Genomic DNA, 12,293 nt, shown 5'->3' with positions numbered 1-12,293 from the left:
CCCGGTCAGCCCGCCGGAGCCGTCGTGCACCTGGTTAATTAAGTGCGGTCCACAGTCACATGGGCTTGTGACTGGCCCAGAAGCTAGTTGGCACCTGGAATACTACTTCTCAGGAAAAGCAAATTAAACTTCAAAACGTGGATCACACCTTGCTTAAAAGTGGAGAATGACAAATACAGAGGGACGACAGGTGGCTGAGGCCTGCCATCACCACCTGTGCTGGTGTCTCTGGGGCCAGTGCAAGGGCTGCTTGGGCTCCCTCCCCACCAGGCTGTGGGCACAGAGCAGGCTGCTGGCCGCTTGCTTGGGCCCCGACTGCCCAGTGATGGGTCTTGGCTGTCGAGCTGGTGCTCTTGGGGACTCAGAAGTTGCTCGGTACAGACGGTGGCCGCCAATCAGACGCACCACGTGCCAGGGGACACACGGGGTTGTGTGGTGGTCACTGCTCCAGACAAACGCCACTGTCATGACGGAACTAAAGCGCTGCGCTTGTTTTGCTGCGTTAGAGCACAGCTGTGAGGGTGTAGAGGATTCCTCAACTTAAACTGATTACTTGGTTGAAACAGGCAATAAGCACCCCACAGTGATCTTGTCACCTGTACCACGTGTCTCCCTCAAAACTTGTCTTTTACGCCACATGTGGACACAGTGACGGTTGATGCCGTGACGTGGCCTTTAAAGGGACGGTCGAGCAGGGAGGGGGTCTGGGGCACGGCTGCTGCTAGGAAGCCCCTGCCTGGGGTCGTGTCTCCTGGTCCTGTTCCTCAGTCTCCTCTGCTTTCTCCCCTTTTCTGTGTTGCAGGGCGGCCATCAGCAGGGACCCTTTCTACGAGATGCTAGCCGCGCGGAAGAAGAAGGTCTCTTCCACGAAAAGACACTGAGTCTGCGCAGCCAGCAGGGCTGGTGGGCCCGGCGAGTGAGGCCCGGCGAGTGAGGCCCGGTGCAGCCTCCCTGCCGCCCATGCAGTGGGAGCGTCTTGCCAGGCATCGCCCTGAATTCCTAGAGACTAGCTTCAGCTTTTGCTAATTTTTTTAAGTGGGAGAAGGGTAGGCAGTCACCCTTGGAGAAGGGGGCCTGATGCCTTCACGCTTGGGTTTTGAGCCTTTCTCTCTAAAAAGAACAGAGCTCCTGTCGGCCATGCCGCCTCCCCGCAAGTCTCCACTCAGCAGGTCTGATAGCAGAGCTCGGAGCCGACCATTTACCTCTCGGTTATTCCCTGGGAAGAAGCCTTCAACCCTGCACCATAAATATGTGTACCCATATCTTATTATATGTTAAGAAAAAAAGTGGAATGGAAGAGAAGCCACATGCTATAAAGATATATTTTTGTTTTTTAAAGAAAGAGAAAGAGAAGGTGGAGCTGTCCAGGCATTCTGCCTGTCTACTTCGGGAAGCTTCTCCCTAGAGAAGAAGCTCCCCGGGCCGCCGCTGTGCGTGTCAGCCCGGGCAGGGGCAGGGGCCGGGCGGGCCCCCTCCCCGCACTTCTGGGGCCTCGTCTGGGCGAGGGAGGAGGTGGCGAGGGGGGAGAGGGGGCCGCGCGGCGAGGACAGACTCGGGGCCTGCAGGGCAGGACCGGCCACTCCAGCTGATGCTTTTCCTTCCAGGTGCCTGGGGACCACTGCGGGGAGAAGGGAACCCGCCCCCCGCCTGCGCTGTTCCTTCTCTTTCAGGATTCATTCTTGTCGGGCTTTAAAATAGTCAGCATTTTTCCTTGAGCTACGTACCTAATCACCAAAACTGTGAGGAAGGTAGTCCCATCAGAGATTCCGGGATAACCTGTTTCTTATTTGGTTTTTCTTCCTCCTGCCCCTGAACTCCATTCCTCGTTTTAGAGGAAGGAGCAGGTCTGACGCGATCACCTTAGGGCTTCAGCCTTTTCTGCCTCCGAACCGGCCTTCACCTGGACTACGCCGTGCATGTCGCGCTGGCCCTTGGAGAGGAGCGGGCCTTCGTCTGCGCGGCAGGGGCGGGGGCGGGGAGCCAGAGGGTGAGTGGTCAGCCTCCCGCTGGAGTCGGCCTTGCCCTCCTATCGCGTGGCCTGAAGGAGCCGTGGCCGCCGCTCTCCTGCTGTTCTCTCAGGGACTCTCGTCCGGGGCCTGGTGCCCAGTCCGGGCAGAGCAGGGCTGGCTGGGCCATTGCAGCGCCAGTGTGACCCTGACTCCTCTGACACCTTCCGGGCGGGCTCACATCTCTGGAAATAGCTTTTGTAAAGGGGAGTGGTGGGGTCACTTTCTGGGGTCCCCGCCTTCATGTAGGTCCTACCTGGAATGGCTTCAGGCGTTTTAATGCCAGAGCTCGTGAAGGTGGCAGAAGAGGGTCCAGGCTGGGAACCTGAAATTTCTGGGCGGGAGAACCAGGGTGGTGCCAGCCGAGGTCCAGGGGGTCTGGGCCGGTGCTGGAGCCCCTCTGGCTATCCGAGTCCCTGGCCCTGGTTCTCACAAATATTATCTAGACAGAGAGGCACCTGGATCAGTATTAGTCTATTTATCAGAGGTGTAAATAATCCATGTATAGTTTTTCTCCTTTTAGATTATTTTGTATTTGTTTTAAAAAAAAGTTTTGTCAAAATATAAAGAAATGACTGAAAGTTGTTGACAGGGTTTTTAAAAAAATTATAATTATTCCAATCGTTTTTTGTTTGTCTGGTTTTTTTGCATTGTAAACTAGCGCCAAGGAACTGCAGCAAATAAACTCCAAATCTGCCCAAACCACTTTGTTGCCTGTGGCGTTGCTTCATGCCCGGATGGGCCCTGAGAAGGAAGGTCGTGCTTGTCAGGTGCACTTCCGCGGGAGGATGTGTCACTTGAACCTCTCGTCTTAAGTCTAGTGATGATAAAGATCGGAAGTGGCGAGGATGGTTCTTCTTCTGTTAAGGAGAGCGGAGCAAAAATGATCATTAGCATAGTCATTCCCCGCCCCCACCCTTTATGGAAGAAGAAACAAATGTCAGACATCAACTTTAAATTAAGATCAAGAAATGTGCCTTCAGCCTTTATAATACATTCTTAGTATTATTTCATTTTCCAGATGTGCCTACATAACTCCAGGGAAGAGTCACAGTGAGGTAGAGCTCAAAAGTTGAGAAGACATTCAGCATAGCATCTCAGGGTAAGGAGATCGACAAGCCTTAGCCTGTCCCCTCAGCTGGTGGTTCATCAGAACATGCAAAGTAGAGTTATCATGTGATCCAGCAGTTCCATTCCAAGGTATATGCCCAAGAGAACTGAAAGCATGTCCACACAGAAACTTGCACACGACTGTTTATAGCAACATGATTCACAACAGCCAAAAGGTGGAAACAATCTAAATGTTCATCAACTGATGAATGGATGAACAAACTTTCGTCTGTTCATACAAGGGAGTATCATGCAGCCACAAAAAGGAATGAAGTACCGATTCGTGCTGTGACATGGCTGAACCCTGAAAACGTTATGCTGAGTGAAGGAAGCCTGACACAAAAATCCATAGTTATATGATTCTTTTCATATGCAGTGTCTTGAAAAGGCAAATCTATGGAGAGAGAAAGTAGGTTGGTGGTAGTCAGAGGCTGGAGATGTTGGGGAGAATGGGGAGTGACTGCCCATGGGTACAGGGTTTCTTTTTTGGGGTGTTGAAAATATTCTGGAGTTAGTGGTGTTGGTTACACAATGTTGTGAATGCACTAAATCCCACTGAATTGTACACTTTAAAAGGGTGAATTTTATGATAAGTGAATTACATCTCAGTTTTAGAACAATAGCAGTGAACAAATGCCATCACTTCCCATGGTTTTACTGGTTCTCAAAGTGTGGTTCCCTGGTCAGCATCTTCAGCAACATCTGGGAATGGGTTAGAAATGCAAATTCTCAGGCCCCCGCCACACCGACTGAACTAGAACCTCTTGTGCTGGGGCCTGACACAGTTTAACAAGTTCTCCAGGTGCTTCTGGTGCCCAGTAATGTTTGAGAACCACTGCCTTAAACAACCACCCTGATTCCTTCTGTTACCAAACAGGTTTGGCCGCTCATCGTTTAAGAATCCAATGTTGAGAGACAAATGTTGGGTAAAAGGAAAGATATTAGCTTTATTGAGGAAGCTGGCAATCCTGCAGAGAAGGTGGCCTCATGTCCCAAAGAACCAATTCCCCCTTGTCGACTGGGGGCAAGAGCTTTTAAAGGGGAGTTTCAGGGGTTCACAGGCGGGGTTGGGGGGCCATATGCAGAACAGCACAGTCAGCTCTGACGGTAGTCTTGAAATTGCTCACGCGGAGGTCTGATCAGTGTCATCTTGATTCTTTTAATTACAGTTAATCTTCGACTCCAGGGTCAGTTTGTTCCCATTTCCTTGGGCCATTTCTTGGAATTGTGCAAGATGGAGCAGCTTATGTCTCATGGCTACAGTCTGGTCATCATGTAGTTAACTTCTTCCTCCTGGTCGGGGTTTCAATATCTGCAAAGCAGCTCAAAGGATATGGATCAGAATATTATCCATAGCCCTTAAGGAGGAACTAAAGGTCCTTGATTTTGTTTAATGGTTGAACTATTATTATTTTGTCTTGTTTGACTATTTTCCTCTGTTTCTGCATTTTCTCATTTCTCTGATTAAATTTATTCTTTGGCTGAAGTTCTTCCAGACAAGAGGCAGGTGGAGGACATGGGGAGGGTGGGTGTCTGTCCCAGGAAGGCCCCATAGGGTCCTGCGCCATTACACTTCCTTCTCTTCATTGTTAGGCATACGTACGTATATTTATATATAAGTGTGTGAGTCTAACGTGAGACTGTGTAAATCTCACGTTACAGGACCACGATCTCCTCGCTGGATGGTCTTGGCCCCAGCATAGACAAGCCACAAGCAGCTCTGTGGTCAAGTCCGTGCTGTGAAGTGTCTCTCTCTCTCCTCTCCAGCCGAGGGTTCTGCTAGATTTTCATGGTTTAGATCAACTCCAGCTTCTACCTGGAGCGAGCTGTTTCCTAACCTGGTTAAAACAAGCGGGCTGCTGTGTGTGACCCGCTGCAGAGAAGACAGTAGAAAACCTCAGCCCTGTTAGCCACGGACGGTCATGTGACTTGGGTACCAGAACTCGTGTCCTGTACCAAGAGGGACAAGAGTGATGGCAGCCAGACTAGCCTTATCTTCCTTAATCTAGTCCTCTTCTGGGTTCGCTGCATTGCTGGCCCGAAATCTACTTTCTACTCTTGGATTAGATCTTTGTACAAATTCAGTTGAAACCGATCTGTTTATGTTTCCTACGGGTTCAGAATTCTGCTTAGCGTCCTCCTGACAAGCGTCCTTAGTGACTATTATACACAGTCTCCTCCTATCTTCATGCTCTTAAGCAAGACGTAATTACAGTTTATTGAGCACCTGTGTCCTGGGCCTTTTCATTCATTTCTCCACTATCCCCGACTACCACCTAAAAAACTAGCATCCTGCCAGATGTTAATAGGTGCTCCTGAGTGTTACGCAAACAGGTTTAGGACATGCCGGTTTGGGCCACGTGGCCAGCGTCCTTTCCTGCAGCCTCTCCATATCTGCAGGTGTCCAAAGCACGCAGCGTCTCCTGGACCTTGTGCGTGGCGCTCCCTTGCAGGTGGCATCTCAGGAGAAGCCAGCGTTCCTTGGGCCAGCGCTGCCCTTATCTGGTCCATTCACCTTTCTCTGATGACCTGCGTAAGCCCGGCCCTTCCTGACTTCAGGGCTGTCACTGCCTCTCTGGCCAGCTCCACTTTCTTTGGGATTCTGGCCCTGCTCGCCTCCTAGTTTTGGCTCGCTCTTGCGCCTTTCCTGGTTATTTCTTCCTTCCAGCCTCTGGGTTCTCACAGTGCTTCACATGGACCGTCTTTGTCTCCTGCCTCCCGGCCCCACAAGTCACTCTGCCTTCCACTTGGAAGTTCCTCCACCTCCATCTTCCTGGGATGCTTCTGCTCATCCCTAAGATCCCAGCCGGGCCACCCCTACCGCCAGGAGTCTTCCCGACCCTCATCCCGCATTCCCTGCCAGCCCCCTGGTCTCTCCCCATCATGATTCACATCATGCTGACTCTTTCTTTTCTGTTTGGAAAGTAACGCTCTTAATTGTGCAGCTTGCCGAGTTTCACATGATGACCCTGAATTTTAATTTCGCAGCGGTTTGTCTCTCAGCCTAGGCAAAATCCACGGGAGCTTTCCTCACTTCGTGCTCACAGAACAACCCACGGGGATCGGGGAGGGGAGTGCTGCTTGGCCTTACACCAGCTTGGTGAACTCAGACTGGCTCAGTCCCAGGCCAGCACCAAAGGCCCTTCTGGAAGCTCTGCGGGGGCTTCTCCCATTGTTCGTGGCTTGATTTTACGTGGGGGCCGTCTGCCTCTTAGGCCTTGATCTCAAAGGGCCCTGGCCTGTTTTACTGGGGACTGAGGGCCAGAGAGGAAGAGTATTGACCCAAACGCTCTCCCAGTTTAGTGAAAACGTCTGGATTCAGGGCCCAATTCTGATACCCAGTCCGGCCCCCCGTGACCATAGCCCTGCCTCGTTAGGGTGGGGCCCACGGGGCAGGAGTGTTCTGAGTGGCCTCTCCACAAAGCCGTTGGGGCCCCGTGAACACAGGTAGCTTCGCCGAGCCTGGTTCTGTCCTGTGGGGTTTAGGGACGAGCCCTGCAGAACCTCTTGTTCGTGACTCTGAGCAAAATGAAGCCGGGGTCTCTGGGAACCACTGTGTGATTTGCCCTTCATCTTGGCTGCCAGGAAGCCCAGAGTCAGGGGCACGCTTCCTCATATGACTTGTTAATCCTGCTTTGCACTTTTATTTTTGTTAATAGACTTATTTTCTTAGGACAGTTTTAGGTTTACAATAAATTGAGGGGTTGGCGCAAGGATTTCCCATAACCCCTGCACCTACACCTGCATAGCCTCTCCCGTTATCAACATCCGCCACCAGAGCTCGGGGGGTAACCGAAGAACCTACATTGACACATCATCACCCAGAGTCTGCAGTGTACATTAGGGTTCACTCTTGGTGTTTTACATTCTATGGGTTTGGATAAACGTGTAATGTCATGTATCCGCCGTCATATTATCACGCAGAGAGGTTTCACTTCCCTAAAAATCCTCTGTTCTCTGTCTATTCACCCCCCCTTCCCCCCAACCCCTGGCCACCCCTGATCTTTCTGCCACTGCCTACTGTCTCCATAGCTCTGCCTGTTCCAAAATGTCACAGAGTTGGAATCATACAATGTATAGACTGTACTTTCCACTTTTAATTTTTTTTTTTAATAAATTTATTTATCTTTGGCTGCGTTGAGTCTTCGTTGCTGCACACGGGCTTTCTCTAGTTGCGGCGAGTGGGGGCTACTCTTCGTTGCGGTGCGCGGGCTTCTCATTGCAGTGGCTTCTCTTTGTTTCGGTGCACGGGCTCTAGGCATGCGGGCTTCAGTAGTTGTGGCTCTTGGGCTCTAGAGCACAGGCTCAGTAGTTGTGGCGCATGGGCTTAGTTGCTCCGTGGCATGTGGGATCTTCCCAGACCAGGGCTCGAACCCATGTCCCCTGCATTGGCAGGCAGATTCTTAAGCACTGTGCCACCAGGGAAGTCCCTTAATCGTGTTTTTTGACTCTTTATCCTCTTTTATCATTATCATAGTATATATTGGAATTTATAAGCTCATTCACTTTTTTTTTTAAAGAGGAAATTTGTGAATAAAATAGGGACAAAACTTTAAAAATTGCCTGAATGCTTGGTCCATTGTTGGGCCTATCAGACACTTGCTTTTGTGTCCTTTAGGAGTTGTGTAATGCTTTCTTTGTGACTATTTGAAAAGGGAAGTGGAACCATCTACTGCAGAGTACACGGCACTGAAGAGACGCAGGGTGGCTTCCCGGGGGGAGCTCTGAGATTTAGCAATCTGTGATAACGTCACTTCTGACCCCAGCCTCTTGTTAGGACAGGAGGGCTCTGGGACGGCCGTGACATTTGGAATGTGGAAACGACCTTGCAGCTCCTTCTGCTGCAGGTTAAGCTTCCTGAGATGGGTTGACAGGACAGAGAAGTCCTTTCTCAAAGTGCCCCGGGAGCAATCATCACAATTTCAAATTCTGTCCCCTCTCTGCCTTATTAGATTTTGCTGGAAGCCCTGTGGTTTGAGGGCAGAGGGGGGACACCCTCTGAAAACCTGTGGGCACTGGCCGGAGAATGGCATTTCTTGAAGGAATAGACGTTACAGATGATGTGGAAATAAGACTGCAGTTTTTTGTTGTTGTTGTTTTTTTTTTTTAATTTAAGATTATTGTATTTCCTTACAAGAGGAATGTTTTAACAAATTTTACAGGTGTCAATCAACCTTTGTTCGAATTGGGCACACATCAAATCTAGCATTTTGGGAGTTTTATTTGGAAGTGAACTTTTAACTATCAATACAAATGCCAAGATACTACACAAAACATCCACAGGAACTTTTTTCATCTTTTTTGAATTGTTCACAAACATTTCCTACATAATCCAACATACAACAGAGAAATGGTACATCTTTTTCTTTCAATTTGCATACAATGGAAAAACAAGAATATATATATATATATTTTACAAAGTTTAACTAATAGATACTACCAAGCTGACAGTTTAGTCTATAGGTGAGAAATTATCTAATAAAAAATAATCAATTTATTTAGCATCAGTCACTTCCATAACCAAGTATTATTCTGATTAATAAAACTTGCTGCCATTAAGCTTCTGGTATATACTTATACCAACTACTCCATCTGTTGTATTGCTCCCCACCTTGGTTCTTCACAATTACAAACAGAAAATCGTTGCAAAGTAGGGGCAAGCATTTGCAAAAACAAACAAAAATCCCCAGCTTATTATAAGCATGAATGTGTGGTGGAATTTCCTCCCAAGCAATGGACTTTCAAATCACTTAAGAAATCACCAGAACTGAATGTGTTAAGATATTTCGCCTAAGTCCAAGAAGAGATGCATTTATTTATGTCCAACAGAGGACTGAAAATTAAACTTAGTGTTTAGTTTGGGGGCAGGTTGGGGGGAATTCAGCCATTTGAAAAATGACCGTCTTAAAAAAAAAAAATGACCACCAAAAATAGGTTCACTAAATTTATTTTAAAAATCATAAAACGTTTCTTACAAAAGAGCATTACATTCTGCACACTGCTCTGAATAGATGCCAGGGACATATGGACTATTGTTACTTTTCCTCCCTGTCCCACCCCCCCAAATGTTACAGTGATCACAAAGTAAAGTGTTCACAATAATTACATGGGGGGATTTTTTTTTTAAACCACCAACGATGAACAAAAATTAAAATTCACTCACTCTGCTGCTGTTTCAAAATTTCAATGTTAGTTTTTGCACACCCTCCCCCACCCCCCACCCCTGTTTGTAAGGAACTAAAACATTACATCTGGTGAACAGCAAAGATTTCACTACACCTCAAATGCTGAACACCTATGAAGCAGAGGAATGTTGGCTTTTTAAACAGAAGCAGATAAAAAAAAAAAAGATGCAGGACTCCTTCAGTTCTTCACTAGTCTTAGAAAAACTTTCCAGAATACTGCTTCACACTGTTCTGCAGCAAGTACTGTGCATTCTGTATCTGGTCCTGTGTTCCTGTAATGGTAATGATCCGGTCTTCGGACCCTTCTAAAGGCTCATCAATTTTGATCGACGCTCCTGACTCATGACGGATTTGTTTAATCCGCTGACCACCTTTGCCAATAATAGATCCAGCCAGATCTTTGGGAATAGTTACTTGTGTAGTAATAATAGGTCCACCAAGATCACCATATGAGCCACGACCCCCTGCGTAGGAATAATCATATCCAGAGCCACCCTGTGGTTCATAAGCCATCTGCCACTCTGATGGGCTCCATGTATCTATGGCAGAGTCCCAGGTTTCATCAGCACTGAAACCAACCATGCCATCATAACGGTCTCCAGGTCTTCCTCTTCTGTCATAGGCCATTAGATCTCCCCCTCTAGGTGGTGGTGGTGGAGGAAGAGGAAGATTCCGAGCTCTGCTACCACCCCGGCCACCTCGTCCAGGAGGAGGTGGAGGAGGTCCTCGACGAGGGCTCATATCATCATAATCTTTTCTGGATGGAGGCATGGGACGCCCACCCCGACCAGGAGGCATTCTGTCAAAACCACCTCTTCCCCGCATGGGAAATCCCACAGGACGTCCACGGCGGTCATCAAACATCATTGTAAAACCACCATAATCATAGGTTTCATCGTAAAAATTGGGATCATAAGGCTGAGCACGTCCTTTGATGGGAGACTCTGATATAAGATCAAGGATGATCTTTATGCACTCTACAACCCTATCAGGTTTTCCTCCAATAAGAACGACTCTGTCAGTGGATTGAGGACAACATTCCTGGAAAAGCTTGATTGTTGTCTGAGTGTTCTCTCGAAGTTCTTTGATTTTAGCACCTTTGACCCCAATAATTCCTCCTGCCAGACTCTGATGAATCAACAGTCTCAACTCGCAGTCAAAGTCGCTTCCTTTATAGTGTTGGTACTCTTCCAAGGTAGGGATGATTTTCTTCAGAATTTCTCCAATTGTTTCAATGTCAGCACTGATACTCAATATGCGCTCGGGGCCACTGCTGTCTGGGACTGAAACACTGGCATTGTAGTCTGTACGGAGAGCCTTAATATTCTTGCCTCCTTTTCCAATCACTGCCCCAGCATTCTTGCTCTGAAGCAGAATGCGTAATTCAACCATCTCATCAGTGTTTCTAGATCTTTTAAAAGCTTGTTCCTCTTCCATATCTTCAGCAGGGCGCTTACCAAATTCGCCATTGGTTTCGGTGTTGGGAAAGGTTTCCTCTGGCTGTTCAGTTTCCATTTTCTTGTATTAAAGGGACACACCAATCAGTTATTAAATATATCCTTGCAGGGCAGAACTGAAGTGTTCTGGGCGGGACCAACTGACACCCTAGTGCTGCAGTAGCCTATAGGCCGCAAATAACCGGGAAGTAGGCAAGACATCGAGGTTGGTGCACTAGAGAAACAGAGGATAATGGCGCCTGCAGTGCTTTCGCCTGGAGAGCCCTCCTCCTTTCCAAGACTGCAGTTTTTGTCACTGTCATTAAAATGGTGATATGATTCTGAGAACTCTCAGCAGAGAGCTTGTTCTGAGAACCATCCAGAGACAGGGAAGTGGCCCCTGCTTCCCTTGCTGCCCCGCCTTTGCAAGGGCCACGTGCTCCACTGGCTGACCTCAGCCTTTGGACGCTGGTGGGCTCTGCAGGGTGAGTGGTTTGTGCAGGCCAGCCTGTCTGCTTCAGCGCCATCTCCCCAGCCATCAGCAGAACGTGGTCCCTCTAATAAGGTCACCCTGTATCAAAGGAGCAGCAAGGGTGGAGCCCTCCTTTCAGCAGCCAAATGGACCTGACACCACCACGGGGCGTGTTTGGGTAGGTTGTGCTGCCAGCGAGGGTTCCAACAGCATCTGTCGGAGCCAGATCGTACCTCTCCTGTTCCCTTCACGCTTTAAGACAGTCTCTCCCAGAGGCATCGTGTGTCCCCCATCTGAAGGCTCACTGATCATCTTCTAGGAATCAAAGCTGTGTCTCAGTCTGTTTTCTGAATCAGGGGTAAAGATACACCCCCTGTTGAGAATGCTGGACTTCATGAATCAGCCCTCTCCATGTGAAAAACTGTCATTTCTTTGCAGGGAAAGGTGCATGTCTGGCAAAAGCTTATGTATCTGTATCGCCCAGAACCTCCAGGGAAGTGGTTCTTATTACCTGTGGGCCTTGGCCCCTCTGTGAAGCTAATATAAGCTACAGACGTTCTCCCCAGAAAAGTACAGAGGGAGCCCCAAGTGCAAAATCGGTGGAGTCCCTTCCGCGGCCCCAGGTTAAACAGCCCCCGTCTGAGCCTGTGCTCGCCAGACTCAGGGGCGCCAGAATGGATTGCGAAAGGAGGAAGCCTTGCATTTCAAAGTTTGCTTTTTCACTCTGTGTCTGCTCTCTATATGCTCAATACCTATTTAAAGAATAGGTATTCTTTAAATAGATCTGTTTGTCGTAGTCTGCTCAGGCTACTGTAACAAAAAATACCACAGACTGGGCGGTTTAAATGACAGAAATTTATTTCTCACAGTTCTGAAGGCGGGAAGTCCAAAGTCAAGGTGGCCACCAGTTGAGTTCCTGGTGAGGCTGTCTTGCCTACTCGCTGTGTCTTCACATGATGGAGAGAGAGCGGGCTGGAGAGAGAGAGAGAGAGAGAGGAAGCAAGCTCTGCGGTCTGTTGCTTTTGTTTCTCTGGAGAAGCCTGACTTACAACACAGACGGCAAAGAGAAACACGGGAAGCAGCC

General features: G+C 48.6%; 2 protein-coding genes across 2 annotated transcripts in view; one reads left to right on the top strand and one right to left on the bottom strand.

Moving 5' to 3' along the window:
• CYTH1 (cytohesin 1) overlaps positions 1 to 2,708 on the top strand; it is an 81,060-nt gene extending 78,352 nt beyond the window's left edge. The window contains exon 13 of the mRNA XM_059906807.1: positions 803 to 2,708. Coding sequence (XP_059762790.1) covers positions 803 to 881 — 79 coding nt within the window. The 3' untranslated portion in view covers positions 882 to 2,708. The remainder of the gene's footprint in view (positions 1 to 802) is intronic.
• A 6,339-nt stretch (positions 2,709 to 9,047) lies between these two features.
• Positions 9,048 to 11,022, bottom strand: LOC132355554 (heterogeneous nuclear ribonucleoprotein K-like). The gene has a single exon (XM_059907981.1). It carries the CDS (start codon positions 10,814 to 10,816, stop codon positions 9,497 to 9,499), a length of 1,320 nt encoding a protein of 439 aa, XP_059763964.1. The 5' UTR covers positions 10,817 to 11,022; the 3' UTR covers positions 9,048 to 9,496.
• Between the last annotated feature and the right edge of the window lie 1,271 nt (positions 11,023 to 12,293).

This window comes from Balaenoptera ricei, chromosome 20 (assembly GCF_028023285.1).
Source record: "Balaenoptera ricei isolate mBalRic1 chromosome 20, mBalRic1.hap2, whole genome shotgun sequence".
NCBI lineage: Eukaryota > Metazoa > Chordata > Mammalia > Artiodactyla > Balaenopteridae > Balaenoptera > Balaenoptera ricei.
Note: the sequence above shows the minus strand (reverse complement) of the source record. Positions and strands in the feature narration are given on the sequence as shown.